General features: G+C 42.0%; 1 protein-coding gene across 31 annotated transcripts in view; it reads right to left on the bottom strand.

Moving 5' to 3' along the window:
• Celf2 (CUGBP Elav-like family member 2) overlaps positions 1-24,098 on the bottom strand; it is a 780,843-nt gene that overhangs the window by 97,981 nt on the left and 658,764 nt on the right. For all 31 annotated transcript variants that reach the window (XM_078023205.1, XM_078023206.1, XM_078023196.1 and 28 more), the window contains one exon: positions 14,993-15,075. In XM_078023205.1, the coding sequence (XP_077879331.1) occupies positions 14,993-15,075 (83 nt within the window). The remainder of the gene's footprint in view (positions 1-14,992; positions 15,076-24,098) is intronic.

Genomic DNA, 24,098 nt, shown 5'->3' with positions numbered 1-24,098 from the left:
CAGCCCACTTCTACGTGGTCATCATCAAAGCACATCTCAGAAGTGCTACCAAAGACTGGCACAAGGACTAAAGCATCTTTAGTTTTGCTCCTTCCTTCCTTTCCAGACAACAAGGAGATTTTGTGGTTAGTCAAGCAGCTCGAGAGTCCAGACTTATCTTTACTAGTGAGCTGACCTGCTGATTATGATGTGTGATCCTGATGTGGACGAGCAACCTACTTCTAACCTTCTTCCCAAGACTAAGGGTGAAGGAGATTCAGGTTCTCTGACCAGGGCACAGACGCTGACCAGAAAATAAGGTTTATAAATCTCCAAAAAATGCATTATTAAATTAAAAAAATTTTTTATGTTGTAGATGGACACAATACCTTTATTTATTTTTATGCAGTGCTGAGGACTGAACCCAGTGCCTCACATGTGCTAGGCAAGTGCTCCATCCCTGAGCCACAATCCCAGCCCCCAGGCTTTTTTTTTTTTTAGCTTCAAATCTATTAACTCAGCTCCACTCAGATACCAAAATGCAAAAGTGGGTAGAAGATTGTAAGGGTGAACTATATTGTAAGGCCACACACTCAGCTGGCAGGATTTCTTCCTGGAGAGTTGGTCGCTTGGCTTTCATGAGCAAAATAAACAGATCATGCTTATTTGTATTTTAAGTTCCAAGAGAAGCCTGGTGTTCCTCTTCCACCGTACGCACTCCTCCTAGATGCTCTTTTCTGTGCAGGTCTAATGAGTCAGTGTGGGACCTTGCATCTGATTTCTTCTTGGGACATATGCTCTTGCTTCTCCTGCTCCACTGCCTCCTTTTCCACATGGATCCTCTGTCCCTGGATCCCTGCTTCTTATTTGGTCAGCTAACTGCAGCTCACTCATTGATGCTGGTCTCATAATCAGTGCTGCTAATTTAGGCACACGCTAGCCATGGTCAGTTTCAGTTTTATGCAAAAATAAATGATTTTGGTGCTTACAGATTGCTACCAAGGTTGTTGGCTGTACTTTAAGTGATTAAGAATAACTCAAAATCTGAAAAGCGTCTCCAGATTCACAAGAAGTAAAGATAGGAATCTAGAACAAGCTCAAAGGGATATGTCACAAGAGCTTAGGGCAGATGACTGTCTCTCCAAGCCTTCCAAATTGCAGAGAGATGTGTGTATATCTAATACTTCTTATGTCGTGGAGCATTCTACTCTAGCATTCATACGGTAGTTAAATTTTCTTTGTCAGCAAAAGTCTCTCAAGCTGTGGGTTATCAAGAAAAACAGGATAATAAATGCTTTGTTTTCCTGGTAAGGAATTTCAAATCCATGAATGATGAAGCGGCAGGGAGCCCACACTCCTATGGTTTCTACAAAGCGGAAAAGGGCTGCTGAGTATTACTGATTAACTCTTTGTGGCAGAAAATTGCTCCTCATGCGTTAGAATTAGCTTATTCTGGCCAGAAAAAACTGTGCTAAAAATAGTACCAATTCCACTTATTCCCTAATAGTCGGGGATGTCCTAATTCCATGTGAGTCCCATTCAGGTTTTAGAGTACAGATGGGAAGGGAGAGGTAATCATCCATTTGAAGATAGTGGAAGACAGGATGTTCTCCTATTCCTACTCACTGCTTTACCTTCTGTCCTGGATGGTAAGGTTAGCCTACACCACCTTTAGAACATCTGAAAAGTCAGGAAGGTGAAACCTCAGTGCCACAGCAGATCTTGCTCCTCTTTAGTACACACCAATTCAGTGGGTGCAAGAGGTGCATATTTCCTTACATTCAGGGCTGCCTTCTGTATACCGTGAGATCCAGGAAAACAGCATTGGTAAGGCCTAGCCCCACTGAACAATGCTTCTCAAATGTTACTGTATGTATCACCCAGGTTTAATTTTCAAATAATTTTATTTTTTTACAATGCACAGAGTGATATTTTGATATGTAGCTAAGATACGCTGTGAAATGACTATCAAAATCAAGCTCACACATCTGATACCTCACACAGTCACCTGTGTACATTTGGAAGGATTGGGGAGCCAGTTTATTTATTTATATATATATATATAAACTGTAGTTGGACACAATACCTCCATGTCATTTATTTCTTTTTATGTGGTGCCGAAAATCGAACCCAGGGCCTTGCACGTGCTAAGCGAGCCCTCTACCGCCGAGCCACAACCCCAGCCCTGGGGATCCAATTTAAATGCAGGTCTGGGCATTTTTAATGTGTTCTCAGATGACTGCAATGCTGCCAGTTCACAGAGCACACTGAGTTAGCAGAACTATGCTGTACTTGTAGGAAGATGGTCAGGAGATAAGAGTATGCCCCCATGAAGGGTGGACCTGGGAAACAAGTTGATCAACATCCAGCCCTTGGGGTTAATGACGGCTCATTCCTCCATCAGTGCTTCTCAAACAAGCTTCAACACTGGACTTATTTGTAGTGCTTTCAAAATACCGACACCAGGCTCCCAGTCCAGAGATCCTTCTTTAGTTCGCCTATGGTACTGCATAGCCATAGGTACTTTTTAAAGCTCTGCAAGCAGTTTTATTGCGCAGCCTCAGTTGCCTGAGTTGTAAATGCAACTAGACTTAAGAATTAAGGACCACTTACTTTCCTTTCTCTTCATCAATTCTTTATAAATGCATCTACCTCCTTTTAGGTAAATGGCTGGGAAGAATATTATTATAACCTCCCTGGGTCCTTCTTAGAGAATGGAAATGAGAAAAGGAGGCATCAAGTTCAACAGCCTCACGTCCTGGCGGGGGTAACATCATGGACTGACTGGTAATCTGGGCCCTGCATTTCTGATGTTTTAAAATAATGCATTTGGCGTGATCTTGTAGATAAATTGTAGAGAGTGACATGATTTGCTGTCCTGCCTCCACTGCTAACTGGCTGTGTGACATTTTTCACCTCAGCTATAGCTGAGCTCTCTGGGCTCCAGTTTCCTCATCTGTGAAGTGAGAAGGCTAAATAACTTATGCTTCTGTGCCTGTAGCGTGTCACTGGCTCTGGCCTGCTTTCCTCCCTGTGCCCTTTCTTCCTCTATTAGCCCATATGACAAATTCAAACAAACAAAAATCGACTGCAATTAGCTTTAGGATTTCCCCGGCTTTTGACTCTTATTTTTAATTGTCTTTACTGATATTTAGATTTTGTTAATGACTTATAGAGGCATTATATCTAGGCAGTGGTGACTGAGGAGTAATTGAGATTCTCTAACAAGTGGTTCTGTGGTACTTGTGAGAATATTTTTTGAGAGTTGTGATTCTAGTTAGTGCCTCTATGAACTGCATAAAAGATGGAACTAATCAAAATCTAGGCTAACGCTTCTGCGCCTACTTAAATGATAGGCTCTACTAATATTTGTAAACTAAGTCAGATATGAGCAAAGGACAGAAAGACAGGTTGAGGTCAGTCTCCATGGACTGGAAGTTGCCTTTTACTTCATATAGCAGGCCCCTTTATCAGAGGTTTCCATGGTTTCAATTACCCATAGTCAAGGGTTTCAATTACCCTAGTCTGAGAATATTAAATGGAAATTTCCAGAAATTAAAGAATAAGTTTTAAACTGCATGCCATTCTGAATAGCATGATGAAGTCTTGCTCAGTTCTGCCTGGACACAAATCATTCCTTTGTCTACCATATCGACACTGTACTGTATGCAAGTCTAAGAAGAAATAGCATATACAGAGTTTGGTACGATCTGTGATTTCAGATCCAGTAAGCCCCCTCATGGGCATCCCCCCATCCCCATGAGGGGGCTTACTGTACTTAAATCTAGTTGGAGTAGGTTGATCATTAGCCATAAAAGATATTCACTGATTTGTCATTAGAAAAGTTTTGTAATGACACTGGGTATTAATGGGTATTGCCCCTTTAACTCTCTTGAACTTGAACAACAGACTTCTAGTTGAAAAGGCAACCAGAATCCAAAACCAAACTTTTTTTTATTATTTATATAAGATCAGTATCTATAAGGCTCTTGGCACAGTTCCCAGGACATAGTTAGCACTCAATAAATGTTAATGGCCACTTTCATTAATTGAACATTTATTGTTATTCGGTTAAATTATCTAATTTCTGGAAGTCATTGAAAACGGCAGTCACACAGACAAAACATTTACAGAAGCAACTTTTTCTAGAAATATACTTATCCTGAAGTTCTATAACTGCTGTTGACTTTATACCCAGCATGTAAAACATGTGCAATGGCAGCAATTAACTTTCTGCTTTCTGATTCCTATGACTTGCTGACAGTACTTTTACTGTAGGTGGTATTCCATATGCAACTTAATGCAAAATATCTGACACGGTTTCTGGTTTAAATACAGGGTCTTCTAAAGAAACAATAATATGTGTTTGGGTAAATATGAAGTGTTGGATTTCGTAGTTCAAAATATATGCTTGGCTCTGGAGACTGAGGCAGGAGGACTGCAAGTTGAAAGCTAGCTTCAGCAATTTAGTGAGGCCCTAACCAACTCAGCAACACCCTGTCTCTAAATAAAATATGTAAATGGGCTGGGGATGTGGCTCAGTGGTAAAGCTAAAGTGTCCCTAGGTTTAATTCCTGGTACCAAAAAAAATAACCCACATACACACACACACACACACACACACACACACACACACACACACACACGAGTGCTATGATCTACAGTCACTGAGTTAGGCCTCAGAAGTAGAGGCGAGTTTCCAGGAATGTTTTCTTCATACCTACTTAGTCCTTCCTGTCCCTGATGCATGACAGTGTGGCGGAAGGTGAGCCTAAAGATTGCTGAGCACTTCTTGGTCCAACTCCAGGCTCCAAAGCCCACCATACCAGCATTAGTGCCTCCTCTGACAACTAGCAGAGTGGTGGAAGTCTCCTAAGCCTCTGCCTCCAAACGTGACACTCATTTGAGTCCATGCCAAAACAAGAGACCAGGAAGTGATGGCCAGACAGAACTAACCATAGCACTTAATATCCTAGTTAATGCTTCTGCTTCTGCTTCTCATCCTAACCTGCTTCTTGATGAAGAGGGAGAATATTCTGGAAGGACTTAACGGAGCAGATGGCAGGATGCGAAGAGGAGGGCAGGAGTGTCCAAGCTTCTAGACCCTCAGTGAGAGGCACCTCTGCTGAGAGTCTCCATGACTCTGACGTCACTGAGGCCAGGACTGTAGCCCTGGCCCGGAAGTGCTGTGCTCCACCTCATCACACCACTGTGTCTGCTGGGTGGTTCCACTTCCTAGTGCCTCATTACAGCAGTGTCCAGTTCCTCACTGGCAGCGGTGGCAGGTTCAGAAGCTGAGATGATTATGTGGACTTCTCTGCTGAGACTGGAGTTTCCTCATCAATAAAATAACTGAGTAGAACTATTTGCTTTCTGAAGGCTTCCAGGCATTTTTAAGGGCAGCAGGGTGTGCTGATTGCGGGTGGGTGAAATTTCTAGTTGTTTCCCAACTTCAGGCCATGGCCACAGCCTCCTCTTTTCCCTGCTGCTTCATGCTTGGGGTTGTAGGTAACAGGGATTCTGCTCCCTCTTTTGAGATGATCTGCAGGTGCCTACCTTGCCCTTCTGGAAGCAGAGAGATGAGGGAGGGGAGGGAGGCCAGCTGGATGGAGAGAGGCATTAGAATGCAGATTGTGGGCTGGCCCTCAAAGCCTGTGGATGCAGATAAAGAAAAGCACCCTAATAACATGAATGTCAATGAGAGGGTGCTGCTAAAGCTACACTCCTCCAAAGAAAGGTGTTGCATTTATAATGATTTTTGCAAAGCAGTTCCTCTTACAGTCATGACAGTCTTTGAGCTGTAGCTTCCTCCCGGAGAGCTCTGACTTAGTAATGTTGTACCCTAGTGTCAAGTAAACACTTTGCTTCACCTGCCACACAAGACCTGGGCGTGCACAAGAGAGGACGGCTTGATGTCCAGGACCATGCCGAGTCCCCGAGTGTCAAATGTCTGCTGTAGTGGGATGAGCTTGTGGTGGTGGCGAGGGGGGTGGGAGGGTGTCTGGCTGACTTTTGATCCCAGGCTCCATCCCACCCAGCTGGGACCGGCATGTCTCAGCTAGCCCAAACTATCAGCTCAGGATACTGCATCTTGAGCTGCAGTAATGGGAAGGAGGGAGGCTTCTTATTTTATTTTGGAACAACCCCCAAAGGGGTAAATGTGATCCTTGTGAGACCCCTTCATGCCATCCAGAGCCAGGACTGGCAAGCAGGGTACGAAGTCCCTTGGCTTCAGAGTCCAGAGACACTGGTTTGAGTCTGACTGCCTATAAACTCAGTGACCAGCTGGGTCACCCCAAATGAGTCACTCATTTTCTTTGAATTTTAGCTTTAAAATGGGGGACTATACAACATGTGCCTCGGCGAAAATTAAAGTTATGGAGTCTCCATATGGGAAATCTGAAGATAGGAACTACTTTTAAGATTTTTGTTATTATGTTGGCCCAAGTCATGTCTCTCATTCCCTATAGTGTGGTGGACAATGGCCTAAACCCACTGCCATGAGGCCAAGCTACTGGAGTAGTAACCAGGCCTTTCTTTCTAGTTCTATCACTGGTTTTCTAGGGAAGGTCAGAGAAGTGAACTGAAGCTCTGGCACCTCAGGTGTCCTCAGTGTAACAAGGTGAGCACTTTCAGTGGATCACCCGAAATATTTTTAGAAGGGATAACAGGTAAAACAAACAAACAAACAAACAAAAAAACCTGTAAAGCTATTTGCAAACACAGATGACTCACTGATCCATGTTAATGGGGGGCTGGAATCAAAGAGATAAAGGAAATCCAGCAGTAATCCTAAAACCTCAATAGGCCAAACACCCCTTCACGCCAAACCAAGGAATCGGGCTGACTTGCTGGATGGAGTTCATCCCCTTCCTTATCCTTCCTCTGTTCCCTGGTGAGAAAACCGAGTGCTGAGCTCCTTGGTAGGTTTTGACCAGAGGGCAGGGAAGCAGAGACCTAGAGAATCTCCAACTGAGTGAGTCTGGAATGACCCAGACTTGTCTAAAATGTTACTCTCAAATCCTAACCAATAACTGAAGCAAATCAGGTCATACAGGTCTATTTTTTCCCCCCGTTAACCAAGACATGACCACAAGGCCAGGAAGTCAAAGAACATTCCACAAGATTGAAAAGGACTTTTCTTCTAAGAGTCCTGGTCTGACCACTTTGTCTTGCAGAGGATTGGAAGGAATTTCAAGTGTTTTTAAAGTGTTGGTGGAAGAGTGAAGCAATGACGGCCAGGAACAACCAAGAGTATAAGGAACATCTGTCACAGTGTCCTGTTCTGCACGTACAAGGTTTATTGTTCATCTTTTCATCTCAGTGACTTATGGGTAGTGAGAGCTATAATGATATAGTCCTGAAATATGTTTTAATATCAAAACAACTTTAACAGCTTATGTCACAATACTAATGAGACTTCTCGAGCACCCTGGTACTATGATAGTCTATGGCTAAAACAAGAAGAGAAACACAGAAGCTTTGTTCCTATCTGCCTCCTCCTAGGTGACCAGCGTCAGTCTCTTGAATGAACCACATCTGGCCATGCAGTGCAGTTTTAAGGATCCTTTTGCCCCCAGCCTCAGCCTCCCCAGGTCCAGTTATTCTCTGCTTCTTGTTGGGTTGGGGAAAACCTTGGGATTCCCAAGAGAATTCTCTCCATGCTCACCCAGGTCATAACTGTGTGTGGCCTAAAGCTTGAGGCCCTGAACTGGCCAGCCCATTTCAGGTGGATACAGTCTGCTGAGCTGTGCTCCACTCCTGTGCAAGGGACTCAAGTTCTAGTCAAGTGATGAATTCTTAGAGACCCCAATTTTATTTCAAACGTCCTCCTTTCTCATTTCACCATCATAACCTCTTTCTTTGCAATTCCATCCAGACCTTTAATCAACTTCATGAATTCCCCCCCACCCTGCCCCGCCCCCGATCTTCTTTTGAAATCTTCTCAGTCTTTTGGAAACTGGGGTCTACGTAAGTGAACTTAACAATTCCAATTTACTCTTGTACTATCATAGGGAAATGATTATCTCTGGAATCTATTCCTTCATTTTGCCATCGTGTCCCCCTACCATACCCTCACATGATAATAATGACATGTTGCCAACATCCTTCAAACAATGACAAGAGAAATTTTGCAAATCTGATCAGGAACCAGTGTCGGGGCATCTAGACTTTCTGTTGTAAGTGCTCACAACATTCCTATTAATGAGGCATGTCATTGAGATGATGCTTGTTTGCAAAATAAAATAACAACACCTTCCACAGGTCACACAACTTTGAAGAACTCCATTGTGAATAATTTTAAAAAATCAGGGCTGTGGGTTCCTGCTTTGACCCTCTCCTGGCATCCTGGCATTTTTCAACCTTTTACCACTCAGGAATTGTCATTCATCTTCTCCCACAGACGTTTTTGTATTGAATGAGTCATGTTTTAAAAGCACCCAGTTCTTCATTTCAGTTAATCAAAGACATAGAAAATGATTGCCAGTTAAAGTTACTGGGTTGGTAGATGGTCAGCCCACTGCAAACCCATCCACTATTCAGGTGGCACATAAAACTCATGATGGGTGAAATAAACAACTTCCCATGGTCTTTTGTGAGGTATGAAAATATACCTTCCCAGATGGGAAACACTGGTCTCAGGGTTCCCCTCCATCCTCCAACTGTTTCCGTCCTAAACTGATGAGCTGGGTACAATCGTGTGGTTCATGGCTGAATCCCAATTGGGGCTGGTTCCCCACCTTGACCCTACTCCTTCATCCTGGTGTGGCTGCTGGAGTGGGAAGGGGATTCCGCACTGAGGGGACTCCTGCACAGTTAAACCACGGCACTCTAATTCATAGAAAAGTCATTCTTAAGGAAAAGAACTTACCTTTTGGTTTAGCTTGTGTGTGTGTGTGTGTGTGTGTGTGTGTGTGTGTGTGTGTAAGAGAGAGAGAGAAAGAGAGACAGACAGACAGACTGAGGGTGAAACCCAGGATCTTAAGCATGCTATCTATGCACATGCTCTACCACTGAGTTTCAGCCCCAGCCCTTGTTCAGTTTTTATTTCTGCGGGACAATTATTACATGGAAGCAATACAGACAGCAAGGTAATGGTTCTTCTTTATGCAGTCCCATGAGGCCAAATATTTCAGCCCAGGTTGAACTCTATAAGTGTAAATCCAAAGAGTGCACAAATGGATGTCCTATTTACATGTTGCACAGCAAACACTTTTCATATGTTGGGTTGCTACCTAGGAAGAGTTCACAGAAACTATCATGTAGAAACAATGTCTCATACGGAATGTTGCTCCCCAGACTCCAGAGGCTTTCAGGGCAGTGACCCTGACTCTACTGTTCAGATGGACAGCAAGGAGCATCACAAGTACATGGCCCTTCTCAAGGACACCTCCCCTTGTAATATGACTCAGCCACAATCCTAATCTACACGTAAGAACTATCACTATGCTGAGGAACTGAGATAGTTCACTAAGGCTAAAATAAAGTTGACAACAGTAAAGTGAGAATGTGTCCTGAGCCGCATAGAAAATGAAACCTGAAGTGCTATCTTCCTGTATCTGTTTAAACTGATATTCACGTGTGTGCGTGCGTACGTGTGTGTGTGTGTGTGAAGGTGCATAAGGATATACATTTATAAATACACAGATCTGTGTATATGAAACAAATCAGGCCACTCTACACATGCCATGTAAGAACATAAATCGACATTGTCTATATTTTGGAACATTTAGAGTATTTGTGGGCAAAAATAACTCTCTAGTAAACATTCACTGTGTATGAATGGGCTTTGTTTCTTGGTGACTCAGCTGTCAAGGTCATGGATGCACTCCTGTATTCCCTGGTACCTAGAGCAGTGCCTGGCAAACAATTAAAGTTCAATAAATGTTTCTTGAATGGATGAATGGATATTCTCTGTGCTACGCAGGACACACAACTTTAAGGGGCTCCATTGTGAACAATTTTAAAGAACACAGATATCCTGGCCTCCCCACCCCCGGCTAACAATTTTAAATGAAAGGCATCTGAGGAAAACAAAACAAAATAAAAAATCCCTTTGGTTGCGATTCAGATGGAGCATTGTAGGAGAAAATTTCCCATGTCTGGAGGAGATGAGGGTTGAGAGATAATGACAGCAATAATAATGATGGTGGTGATAGTGGCAAAAATATTAATAATCATGGCTCTGAGATCAAAGGCATTAAAGATATCAGGAGAGGCATTTCAAAGAAAATGAGTACCTTAAATATATTACAATGGGGAAATTAAGAGAAAGTGTCAAGCTGTTCTGCTGAAAAGAGTAAGCCCCAGATTCTACCAGTAAAGGACACAGGGACAATCCTACAGAGGGCTGAGCTAAAGCCCGCTTGGGAGAAGGTGCCTGCCCACACAGGTAAATCATCTCCAGGGCAGGCCAGGAAAAGGCCCATTCACTTCTGGTGGGTGAACACGCAGGTCCCAGGAGGCCACTTTATTTACATCTTCCTCCCACTGGATGAGGCTCATTTATTTTTATATCTCAAATCTACGTGTCGTCCTTGCTCAGATTGTGTGTGTGTTGTTATAAAATACCTTCCAGTGAGCCACCGCTGAAATGGAGTGCGCTAAACAAATGTTCTCTTAGGGCAGTAACTCCTTAATATAAACTGCATTTAATAAAACTGGTAGTGATTCTAAAAAGAAAAGGGTGAGGCATACTCAGAGAAAATGTCTGGAAGAAATTTGCAATTAATATTTTACAAGACATTTAGATTCCAGATTCCTCCTTGCTGTTAAAATTTAAGAGCTTTTTCAAAACTGTATTCCTCTCTGTTATTACATCCTTAATTAAATTAATTTATACAGTGAATGCTCTAATGACACTGCTGTGGATTTCCAATCAAAAAGCCTTATTGCTGGAGACGATATGTGTTAAGACCTTGAAAAAGGAATGACATAAGGCACGGTGCTGACATTGGCACAAGGATTTTTGGCCTTGACAATCTGATTATTGAAAGGTCTTGGTAGTTTTTCTGTGCTTCATTCAAGGTCTTTTTATTTTATTTTATTTTTTAATAGAGTTAAATTAGGTCCATGAAAATAAAATGAATCTTCCAGGTGGCTTTTATGAGGATTTCTCTCTGGGATCCATAATGATAGACAATGACATTTCTGCTGAATGGCACGACCTGTCAGTGGTGCCTACCTGAAATGCTCAATGAAGGAGGCTCTCCTCACACCCAGTTTGTGGCACCATGAAAGCAGAAACAACCAAAGTTTGTCGGAGAACGCAAATGGCACGGCAGTGGGAAATGCCGATCTAATAATGCTGCACTACAGTCAGAGGCTCCTCAAGCAGCCCAGCCCAAGCACACAGAGCTATCATATCCCTTCAGGCTGTAAAAGTGCTACTTTGTAGGGATCTCAAGGACAGTCATGCATGGAACCAGTATTTCATCAGAAGCAGAGAAGCACTAAAGCACAAACCAAGCATGTAGTAGGTGCCTATCCACTGTCCATCCTTATAGATAGGCCACTTGGAGGCTATATTGGGCTTGCTGTCTGCCCTCTCCTTCCAATATCTACTTTAGTACATAGCACAGAGTAGGCACTCAATCATCATTTGTGGTTTATTAATCTCATGAAATACCAATAATAAATGGGCACCAAACCTAAGATCTGATCCTTTGCTTAAGCATCAAGCAACAATTTCTAGAGCGCTTGATCAAACCAAGGACGTGACTCCCAGTCTTTTATTCCTTACTGTCCATGGTGAGCTGTAAAATTTACTTCTTTTATTTCAACTACTATATTTCTGGGATTTATGTTGAACTTTCTGAAGATATAAGATCTGTTATCTTTCTCCGTTACATAGCAAGAGGCCAGTTTTGAGAAATGTGTCCCCACTTATTTTGCACTGATCAGTAAGGCTCTGATCCTGTACCTCAATCCCCCCATTCTTTCTCCTGCCCCCAGGAAAGAGGGTCTCCAAAGTCTAGGAAGCACATAAAAAGGAGGGTGCCTTTAAATTAAAATCAAAGAGGAGACAAGCTCCCCTGCAAAACAGAGAATCCTATCAGTTTGTTTCCCCTCCTGTACCAACCAAGTCCTTTGTTCCCTTCAAGACAGGGACATGGTGCATAAAGGAAAAAGCAAACCCTGAAACACTAATTAAGTTTGGTTGCATGATAAAAGTTCCTTATGATTCAAAACATCAACTGCAAAAGAAAATTACATGGGGGGTGGGTAGGAAGAAAACAACCCAGCACTATTTGATCTTGTTATAAATTGAAAGTTTTGGACACTTTAGAAAAAAAAGGCAGCAAGTGCCTTTTTAATGGATTTTATCTGCAGGAAAATGATTACAACCAGAAAAGCTTTAAAGTGTCAGCTGGTGATGCATTTTTCTTTATCCCTTTTATTTTTATTCAGAAAGAAATTGAAGGCATATGGCAAAGTGCATCATTAATTTCTTATTAATTTCATAATATGAAGGCAACCAGTTAAAATAGTAGTGCTACAACTTTAAATTACCGAACTCACTTGGTATTTAATGAGAGGTTTAGCACAGCAGGGTTTCTGTTAAATTAAGTTGTGCCTTCACATCACAGTGGGAAAACAGGTGTATATTGGTTTAGAATTATGGAAATGTTGACTAATTCCAAGGCTTGTAATCAAACAGCAAGGCACACTGTAATATTTTTTTCCCCAAGAATATGCATTAATCTTTCATGTCTGGTCCCATTTCTTCCTGTCCACCAAAGGCACATAACTGAAAGGCAACCACTTTCATGCATTTCCTGCAGCTGTTAAGGGTGATGCTGATCAGATCAAGCTGTACACAAATGGGAGATGTGGACCTCTGTCCCCATTTACCACTTTGAAATGGCAACAGCAAGTGTTGCACACTGTAAGGGCTATCCGCCTTACAAATGAGATCTGACTTCGAGTTTTTGTTTACCCTGTCTCAAGTAATTGGACATATAAAACTGAAATGGGTAAAAAACAAATCCAAAAACAATCTACCAATGAGCTTTTCCAGCTTCCAAATTACTATCCTTCATAATGGGTCTCCAAAGTTGCCACTTCTAAATTCTACATGCAGAATTTCTAAGGGGAAAGAAAAGGTGCAATATTAAAAAAAAAAAAATTACTGAAGGTGTTATTTGTTTACTGAGAACAGGGTCAGAGTAAGCTATCCCAAACAGATGTACGATCATCAGTACTTCCATGTGCTTCGACATGCCCTATCCACACCAGTGTGGATCCCTGGAGAGCATCTCCTCAGGAAGAGGTATGCTCAGGCTGTGCTTCTAGTGGAGGGGATGCATGCAAATTAACCAAGCTCTGCATTCAGTTAGAATATGGTGCTATTTGGCAAACTATACTATACTTTAAATAATAAATAACAATTCATCATCTCGAGCAATTCTTAAAACACACCTACAGAGTGGTATGCTCATTATTGTGAAGCATTTATTTTTAAGAGAAGGAACACAAAGTGGTCTTTGCATTTGAATAAAAATCTGGAATAAAAAAAAATTATTTTCCTCTACTGTTGGCTCAGCCAGAATCTGCCTTGGTTGCTTCATTCAATAATATGATCTAACACTGCAATCTTCTAGAATTACGTTATAAAAATTCCATTTACATAGAGAATGAAACTGAAATACTCCCCCCCCCCTTTAGGTCACTAAGCAAAGCACTTAGACTTTAATAACGGCAGCCTTACTAAAAACCAACTTGGAAGTTGCAGGGAGAAGTAGTTAAATTGGGAGGGACTGTCCTAGTTACATACACTTGCTTTTCTGTTCTTTGATTTGCTGTCATAAAAAAAAGGGAAAACCAAAGTGGTATGATTCAAGATCAAGGTTCAAGATTTATTACTTTGGGGTAATTAACGAGCTAATATTTGGAGAATATTTTATTGAGCATCTTGCCACTATAAATACCATACAATGTTCAGGGTCTAGGGTGAATTAAACAAATGCTATGTTTTCTGGGAGAAAGGGGGATAAGACAGACACTTACTTACATGTGCCTATGTTAAAATGTGCACACGTCTGTGCATGCTTACTGTGACATGCAGCCACACCCTGAAAACGGTTATTTGATATTTTTTTTATTCTTATCAAATCAGGTTTTTGATCTTTTATTTGCTCAAAAATGGCTATCTGATCTTTCTTTTATTCTTATCAAATCAGATTTTAATAAGATCATCATCATCATCACAGGTTTCCCACAAGTTCTTCATCATAACCAATGCATACTGTTATGTTACACAATTAACTCATCACTGATATTTGGGCAAATGGGGAAAATATCTGAACAGCATTCAGAAGTTTATACCAGCATGCAATGTACAAAAATACCACAGAGTCCCTTAAGAATAAAATACTCGGATGAAGTTGCTGTATGCAACATTGGTTCATTTCTAGTGAATTGCACTAATCATCAAATATTATTGTGAAGGAAATGGAAAAAAAAAAGATGGTAAGCTTTGTATTTTCTGTTCTGTATCAACACAAAGCCCCAAATTGGGCATTAAAACATTGACTTTGTTAACCACCATTGACTGTTTAGAAATCATTAGGAGGCTTAATATTATGGCTGTACAGGGTACATTTTGTCCTTTCAAAAGAAAAATCCAAAGACTAAATTTGAAAAGGGGCTCCTGGTGAGTAAAAGCTTTTACTTTTCCATTTGCTTCGCTTGTGTGTATTGGGTTGTTTTTTTTCTTTTAAAATCTCAGCCCACCCAATACCCTTTGGCACCTGCTGTACCCAGTGGGGTCACTCTGATTTTCTAACCAGGGGACAGGCTATGTGAGAGCTCTTGCCGTCGGAGTTAATGCCAGCACGCCTTTATGGGCTGGCCAGCGGGTTTGGCTGCTGTGGGGAACAGAGGGGTCAGCCCACACTCCTCAAAAGACCAAAGTCATTTTTGGCACTAAGAACCCATAACTAGAACCTTCAGTTGAAAAGACCATTTTCAAGCAATAAAGTGATTTTGGTACAAAAGTAAACCGACTCACCCCAGGTAAAGTTTTAATATTGTGCAGTGCATTCTGGGCCTCAAGTGCAGCTTTTCTTGTATAAAATGTTACGAAACAACAACCTACAGAGAGAAATGAAAAGGTTTTAGAAATTTCTGTGAATGCTTTGCTTAGATATAATGGAGACTGTGGCGAACAAATAATCTACTTAAAAGGATGCACAATTTAAAAATAATAAAGCACATGAGAACAGTAATAACAACATCTCAAGCACTTACACAGTACCTTTCATCCTAAATCACATTTATTAGCTTTACCCACATTGGAGATCAATTCATAACTGTGCGCCCACTATCTGGAATACAGCTATTCAGGAATGTGGGTGGGAGTTGGTGGCTGGGTGAGGTGCTAATGGGACTTAGAGCGTACAACCACTTAAAAAGGAGTTTTTTTTTTTTTTAAACCACAATAACAATTGCATCAACTTACATTAACTATAATTTTCTTAAAGAGTATCTCTAGAACATCATACTTTTAAAACACTTTTAGGTTTAGACAACTGGATTATAAGTTTCTTAAAAAGCTGGACTAGTAGTGCCATATTCTTTATCTCTACCATGGTACATGACACAAAGTTCCGCCCACCCACTCCTTGTGGGACACAGAATGAAAGGCTATATTGTGAGCCGTTTAGAAATTAAGTTACAATATGAATGGGTGTGTGCCCCACAGATGTCCGCAGACTCTGGCCTGTGTACCAAATATGGTGATATCACAACTCCAGATTCCTCTTTTCAAAGTGCTGGTGGAAGCCAAGTCTGAAGCCCCTCAAGAGCAGATTGGCAGAGACCCTCAACTTCCTGCACCAAAGAAAATGGTGTCCTGAGGGGTGGCTGTCCCCTTCTCCAACTTATGAAGATACTGGTTGATCATCTGCTAATAAGCAATAAAATTTCTCAGTTCGATCAGGTTTTGTAAAAGGAAGTAGACAAACAGTTGAGAAGTTTGAAGGAAAAAGATATTGCCTGGCCTTCTTTGGTAAATAGAGGATGAGGGAAAAGATGAAGCAAAGTGCTGCTCACCAAGACTGGACTTTTCACCTCAACTTTAGGAAAGGCTCCTAAGGTATAGAGGCAGAGAGGGATGGTATGAGCTTCACCTACAGCAGGGCAACAGGCAGAGACAAATGAACTAAGGCCCCGATGTCGCTTCTATTTAGGGGAATGACACAAAGAAGACCGAGAAAAAAATGGAACAAAACGGTTTGGGGGCAGGGAGCTGGCAGGGCAGAGCAAGCCATCGAAGATTTAGAATCACATGCTGACACTTTGATATCTCAAAATAAAACTCATTCAGTGGAGTAGGGGAAAATAAAGTGCAATGCCATCCACACTTCATTTTTTTTTTCTTCCCCCAGGGCTGAGGGCCGAACCCAGGACTTTGTGCGTGCTAGGCAAGGGCTCTACCACTGAGCTAAATCCCCAACCCCACACATTGCATGCTTAAAGACAAATTCCCTCCTCATCTGGAAAAGACATTCCGAACCTGCTGTCCCACACTGGATTCAGCCAGTCTACCAAGCTTCAATATGCAAAACCTTAGGTGCCTCCTTGGTTTCTTGGCATTTAAAAAAAATGCCAGGCATCCAAAGATGAGAAATCCTTCAAATGTATCATTTGAATGACTGATGGAGATAACAGACAATTAGGAAGTCTCCTTAAAGAACCATGGGCAGACTGACCATTTTTATACGGCCTGTGCGTCAGCTATTTTGACTTCTTTAATCAGGGTTCATATGCCCCTGCTCTGTTTAAGTTTAAATATGTGATGGTCCATATTTTACTAAACTGATAAACTTAACTAGCTATCTTAACTTCTTTGGGGTAATGCAAGCCCCAGAGAAGCTTCAGGAATTGCTTCAATGCAAGGAATAAATTCAAACAGGAAAGTCCCAGTTTCCAGTCATCTGTTGTAATCATTTTTGGAGAGAGAAAAATACCAACCATGCTGTACTGGGCTTAGTACAGAAAGAATATCAGGAGCTGGGTGCAGTGGCACATGCCTGCAACCCCAGCTGTCTGTAAGGCTGAGGCAGGAGGACTGCAAGTTCAAGGCCAACCTCAGCAACTTAGTGAGGCCCTAAGCAATTTAGTGAGATTCTCTCTCTAAATAAAATATATTAAAAAGGGTTCCCCTGGGGAAATGACTCAGTGCTTATGCACCCCCCCCCCCCGGGTTCAATCTCTAGTATCAAAACAAAACAAAACAAAAAAAAGGAAAAGATTTTTGAATGCTTCCAACAAACACTCTCAACAAGTTCTGCTTTCCTTCTCCTAGGATTACAGAGTCAGCTTTCAGGCAAGGAAGCAACAGAGAAGTTCTGAACTTCAACTTCACTTAATACAGATTCAAAAAAAAGAGGCAGAATCTGATACTTCAAGCAGGTAGCTTCCTGGGGTGAGATAATTTAAAAAAGATATAGAGGTGGAGCAGTTTGCTTGGCTGAAAAGAAGGAAAACTGAGGAAGAATAAGTTTGGGGAGATAAAAAAGAAATGCTCAGAGGCAAGAATGAGAAGTTCAAACTGGCCTTTTAAAAAGGGGGTGGTGGTGACAGGGGACTGAAAAAGAGGAACTAAGCACAACGAGAATATGAAAGCAACAGGAAAAGAGAAGCTGCATGTGGAGGGACTACATGGGCCTCCCAGCAGAGCTAGCAACACAGTGGGTGGAGGAATGGAGGAAGCATACCTGCCTTCTCACCCAGACTAAATCTCGGCCAAAGTCCCTGAGAACCTTGGGTCCAGATGCTACACCAGTATTCAAATGCCACCCTGGGGGAGGGAGACATTTAATCATTCTTAGTCATTTACATTTTACTATCAATTTGGCTACTCCAAGAACAAGTTTCTTCCGTTGAATAGAAGGGCATCTTTTTTGTTGTTTGTTTCTTTCTTACTTTCTTTCTTCCAGAAGTACGAGTCTGAAGATGGTGTGTGAGCAGTTTGGGGAAAATGACTGAGGAGGAGAAAGGAACAAGGTTGACTAGTGTACAGAGGAGAACATAGGAAGATACCCCAAATCTCCAGCTCTTACCAATTTCACCCCAGGCCTGCCCTGCCTGTGTACCTGCTATAGTGAACTCAGCAGCTGATTACTAGGGATCCTCTTCAAACTATCCATTTAAAACAGATTTTTTAAGATTACACCAAGATAAGCTCCAGTCTTACCCTAACACCACAGCAGGATGTTCTAGAGGACATGGGTGATGTCACTGCTGGGTCACTTGCCACTAACCTGCAGCTCAGCGCCACAGGTGTTCGGCTTGGCAAGCAGCTTGAAAACCCTGATCGGAAAACGGGGTCCCACCTCCAAGTGTACATTGCCCCTTTTTGCAGCTTGGAAGGCAGAGCAGAGGCTGCATTTCTGCCCCACTCCCTGTCTCATTTGGGTGTTCCCATGTGGTGAACAACCTGTACCGATGTGGGGGTCCTGGGATAGATGTCAAGTCCGGAAATATCACCCCAAGAGTCTTCTTTTGGTTTCATAATCTGGCTCCTGAATGAGTTAGGGAACAGTGTGTTACTTTTATTACTTCTAAGTCAGTAAATAAAAGCCATGTCTGCCTAAGATCTTCCATATACCCTCAAATTACAAATTGCGTGCATATATAGCCACAGTGTTTCATTCAGCATTAAAAAAAAAAACAAAAACAAATTGTTTTTTACCTTTACTGGGCTTAAAAATGGTTTATAACTTCATTGTGCACACATAATGACTCACTTAATTAAAACAGTGTTTGGCTAAGTTATCTTAAAATTTGCAGAGTAGACACCTCCAAATTTAGAGAGTCACCTTCCATGCAGAAGTCAGTACTTCTCCTGCAATGGGACCTGGGTACATTTTGAAAATGAAAATGTATTGGACAGACTATTGTTTCTATGAGTGTTCTCCCAGCTAACGGCCATAGTCGTTTTTTATTCATATATCACTTAACATATTCACTTAAAATCATAGATTCATTGACCTGCACAGACTATCTCAGTAAGGCAGGAAGAAGTATTATTATTTGCCCCGACATGGTAATTATGATAGAAAAAGGTCAGGGAGCTAAGAGAGATCCCAGAAAACCCAGGCAGGCTCAATGAGCATGAAATTTTCTTTCTTGCTGGCCCTAACTGGAAGTACAGCTGTTGAGGGAACCACCTGTCTCCAAGGTTTCCCCCTGCCAGCTGTAACTCAGGTCTGAAATGTACTAGATTTGTTTCCAGGTCAGCTGCAATGCCAGATGGCTCAGCCATCGCATTCAGGGCAGAGGCCTCCCTCCTCCTCCAGGTTCTGCTTGAAACATCAGCGTCAGGTGGGTGGCTAAACATCTACAAAACCCAGGTGCTCTTCAGTGGTTCCAACACGTATCTGAGGGGCCAGTCCTGCTAGCCTCAGTGCCCATTCCCGGATCTCCCATTCCCTGCTGTCCACAGAGTGCTGAGAATGGCCGTTCTCCCTCAACCCCCAGGGACCCTGGGATCGGCAGAGGCTGACGAAGCTTGACACTCCTGGTGCTTCAGCAAGTCTCAACCCTCCTAGTTCTGCTTAACACTGGTCATTTCTGCGGCCTCCATTTGTCTAGTTTGCTCCTTTGACAATGTCTAATAAGCACTCACACTTTGCAATTTGTTTCGCCTTCATCCACTCATTCAGGCCAAGTTAGAATAAGACAAACGTGACATTCCACACCCAAGTTACTTGATGGCATTCCTGTTGCAACAATTTCAACAATTCACTCAGTTCCTAAATGCTTTGGAAGTTGGAATGAAAAGGAAACAAAAAAAATTGTCCCTCCTGTTGTCCATTACCAACCCCTCCCATTTATAGCTCACCAAGATTTTTTTTTTTTTTTTTTTTTTAATTCACAGGTGAAATAGATACAGTGGTAAAACTTGAGAGATGATTTCAGAACCCAATAGCACAGTCTGGGGCCAGTAAACAGCCTGACATTTCCATTACTGATGTCTCCCTTTGTTGGTCACCAAAAGATTCTGAGGATCCGGTGTACCTTAAAAGCGTAATGTATTAAGTCTTACTGGCCATTAATATCTTGCTATGAATTTATTCTGCTGTTGAACTTTGAAACTTGAGCAGGGCCCCTAGGAAGGGAAAGTAAGAGGATGGAAGAAAGATCCTGGGATACGCAGTCTGTCTGTGAAAATGGCTCACAGGGAGCATCTCTGGGTGGTCAAGAAACAGTGAGGATACACTGGGCCCTGGGGAGAGCAGGGAGCACAGAAAAGCTACCTATTTCCAATTTTATCTCCTCTGTCTGCCTCCTCGAAGTCTTGTCAGCAGGACTCAGAGCCTTTCACCACCCAGATTCCCAGAAATGGGTAGTTTAGCAGTACAGTTGCTCACACTCAGATGGCACAGCCATCTGTAATCAGCATTATAATTGTGCGATATCAGCATACCATCATTCGTAGAAGCCGACTGTCAATTCCCAGAGCGGCCGAGTGCTACATACTCCAGATAGGGTAGTAGGTGTCTGACTGTGTCTCTTCACTAATTGTTCCTGCTGTCATAAAGAGTCCCCTCAGGTATTCTCCCAGCTTAATTGCTGGATAATTTGAGACATTGTTAGAGGTTTTTGCTGTTTCCAAAGATAAAGCCTAAAATAAGATCTACACACACACACACACACACACACACACACACACACACACACACACACACAGTCACACCCACAAAACCCAAACAAGATCTATGTACACACAGGTACACACATGCGCACGTGCACTGACACACACACACACACACACACACACACACACACAGTGTATTTAAAGTCATAAAGAAAACACTCAACTTTACTGAAAGACTTTAATTTTAAATGATCAAGTAGATTTATCCTCAAAGAAACCATCTGGATTATTACAAATCTTTTCAAGCCACAGCTGTTTCTCTTGAAAATCTTTACTTGGAAACTCTTGGTAATAGTACTAACAGTGGGGGAAAGTATTGCTTATGTAGAGATAACGTATTCACGTCGTGGCTAGCTCTGATTAATGACAATTTATTTACATTCTTAAGCGTGGAGGGCAGTGTAGACACTGCGCTAGAGAAAGATACTATAGATCAGATGGTAAAGTGAATTCTGCCCTTAAGAAAACGAACATCATACTGGTTAAAGAAACTTGCACCAAGGTTTCTAAACTTTACCAAACTGGGGAGGATGAGAAGCAAGATTTGATGCTTTAAAGATACCATTTTTTAAAAGGCAGTTTCCCGTTAAGCCTTTGATTCCAAAGTTTGGACATTAAGGCAATGTTTAATAAACATGTGTCTGTTTTTAAGACCCAAGTATAAAGACATGAGGTTACTGATCTGGTTTCCAATTATCAAAAAAAAAAAAAAATCATCATTTGCATGGCAGAAACCCCAGGTCACACGAGTTAAGGATGTATACTCTCAAGGGCAGGAGACAACCCCAGGCACAGGGGGTACAAGCCACATGACTATGGCCTCTGGCCTGAGGGTAAATGCTCCTGCATAGAATGTTCTCTTACATGACAAAATGGGCCTATTTAGAATGTTCTAATTCCAAATGTTACTTCTTTTTTTTTTTGGATAGAATTCTTCAGCAATATTTTTCATGTGGAAAATTACAAAGTATATTCTGAAATACAATACCATACAACTTGAGGACTGAGGAGAGAAGGTAAAAAATGATTTTGTACAATTCTGTGGCTAATGTGGTAAATAAGGTGGTTTGGGGCATATGGCACCGTGCACAGGAGCAGCTGTGTCCTCCAAATGGGCTCAGAGCGGCTCACCAAGTCTTTAAGGTCACTCAGTATCTTAAAAGATACAAAAATCTACTTTGCTTTCTGAATCTAGGCAAATAAGTGCAATGACCATTTGATGTCTGTACTCTGTACTTAAAAAAAAAAAAAAAAGTAAAGTAATAGTCCTGGTGGACAAATTCAATTTGAGGCATATCTGAAGGCTGGGAATATGGCTCAGGGGCTGAGCACTTGCCTAGCTTGCATGAGGTCCTGGGTTCAATCCCCAGAACTAAAAGAAAAGGAGAGAGAGATTTGAATTCAAGACATTAACAAAGTCATAATGTTGTGAATCAAAAATTCCTTTGCAGGCTGCCTCTGAATTCTAAGGGGCTGACAGATCAAGGAACTAAGGCCCCGGAAGACTAAATTAGTGAACTTGCTATGGTTTTTTCCTTTCTGTGAATGAAACTCCCTTTTGTATTCACATTTGCAAGCAAATCAGGTGCCTGTTTTACACAAGTTGAATTGCAATTGGGATCCTGGCATCTCTTCAAGTGAGGGGCCGGAAAGCCAGTTCAAGTCAAGAGAGGACGTACTCCTCATGCTTAAATTTCCTTGTGATCTGTTTTCTCCCTCAATCCTCGCCACATGATGTGGAGAATTTAACATTTCTTGGAGTCCAAAGATTGTTGATCTGAGTGCTACATTTTGTGTTCAAGTGACTCTCTCATTCGACAAGTTCAACGGTTAATCACTGACTCTGCCCCTTGCCAAGACCTCGACCTTCCAGTTTCCACCAAGTTAAAAGTTCAAAAAACCCCATCAAAAATCTCCTGGAGGCTGGAATTGTGGCTCAGATGTAGAGCACTCACCTAGCATGCGTGAGGCACTGGGTTCGATCCTCAGCACCGCATAAAAATAAAGATATTGTGTCCACCTGTAACTAAAAAATAAATATTAAAAAAAATCCCCTAGATTAATTTTATTAAGGTCCACACTGACCTTAAGAAAAGGAGAGGGTCATAGTCCAGTAGTCTAGAAGGTAACCTTCAGTGTCTTGAGGTGAAAGACAAGGATAAAACGTAATTGTCAGAAAATACAAAGAGGCTTTGGGAAGTGGTGGGTACCCTGGAGAGTCACAGATGGATCCTTCTCCTCAGCTGAAAGTCCACTGCCAACATCTGGAGCTGTCAGTTAGAACCACCTCAGAGGCACTCTTATTAACTCATGGCCTTGTGGTCCTGGGCCCTGGATGCTTATTTCTTCTACCTTGCCTTTAACACATGGTTTGCTTTTGCAGGCTCCAAGACATGAACTTCAAACGTGATGCTACTCTGCTTTCACAAGCTGTGTTTAAATTTTAGCCCTCTTGCCATTAAACACACATTTATGTATTCCCGCTTAAAACGTCATTCCTGTGGCTCTTCTGTATCTGGATGGTGAACTACAATATCTATGATCACACAAGCTGAGAGATGGGATGAGAAGCAAGGAGCAGTGTGACCAAGGCGACACTCAGCTAAGTAAGGAACAACCTGTGGGAAGAAGAGAGAGTCTCTTTTGCACACCCCATGGCTTTATTCCTCTCAACCATCAAAAAAAAAAAAAAATAAGAAAATGAGAGGATGTTAAGGTAGCATTTCATTCTCATGGCTTCTGTGTCCTTTCTGTAGAATAACAGAATTTAAATTCACCAGCCTGAGCCTCCACCCGCTCCCATTTTACAGACTGTCAATCACATAAGAGGTAAAGAGCAAAGGCAAAACCACTCTGATAACTACTGGCAGACCAGAATCCCTCAAATCGATGCCCCCACAGGGAGACCACCCCTTGGGCCACCTGATAGGTAATGCCTCACTTTGAAAGACCCCTAGAACTGCACCAGACTCTTTCATGCCACCCAAGATCTTTTCATAACCTAGGCCTCTTGTTTTTAAGTCTCTCCAATAGTCATCTAAGGCAAAAGCCCCCCCCCCTTTTTCTTCCCTTTCTAAAAGTGCAACTTTCATAGTTAGAATGGCAACTGCCCAGTACAAATGCCTTATCCTATAGGAATCCACTTAACGAAACCATCCCATTAGCTTGGCTTTATAGGGTTTTAGATATAATCGACACTAGGGTGTAAAAAGTGTCACTTCTGGTCACCACCTCAAAAACAGAGAAACGAGGTTATCCATTGTTCGCTTTTGGTGCTTGAATTACACGCATGCCACCATTTGGATCACTGAAGGTCATCCTAAGAAAGTCCCCTGAGAAAGTCACCAACAGAGCAGGGGACAGTGATCCTGTAGTCCTCCAACAGTCCTGACTCACTCCAAAGCAGAACACTCCTAGATGGCACATCCGAGTCAACTTTCAGCCAGGGCAG

The sequence above is a fragment of the Ictidomys tridecemlineatus genome, chromosome 10, assembly GCF_052094955.1.
Source record: "Ictidomys tridecemlineatus isolate mIctTri1 chromosome 10, mIctTri1.hap1, whole genome shotgun sequence".
NCBI classification, from domain to species: domain Eukaryota; kingdom Metazoa; phylum Chordata; class Mammalia; order Rodentia; family Sciuridae; genus Ictidomys; species Ictidomys tridecemlineatus.
The sequence above is the reverse complement of the archived record's forward strand: the minus strand, read 5'-3'. Positions and strand labels throughout refer to the sequence as shown.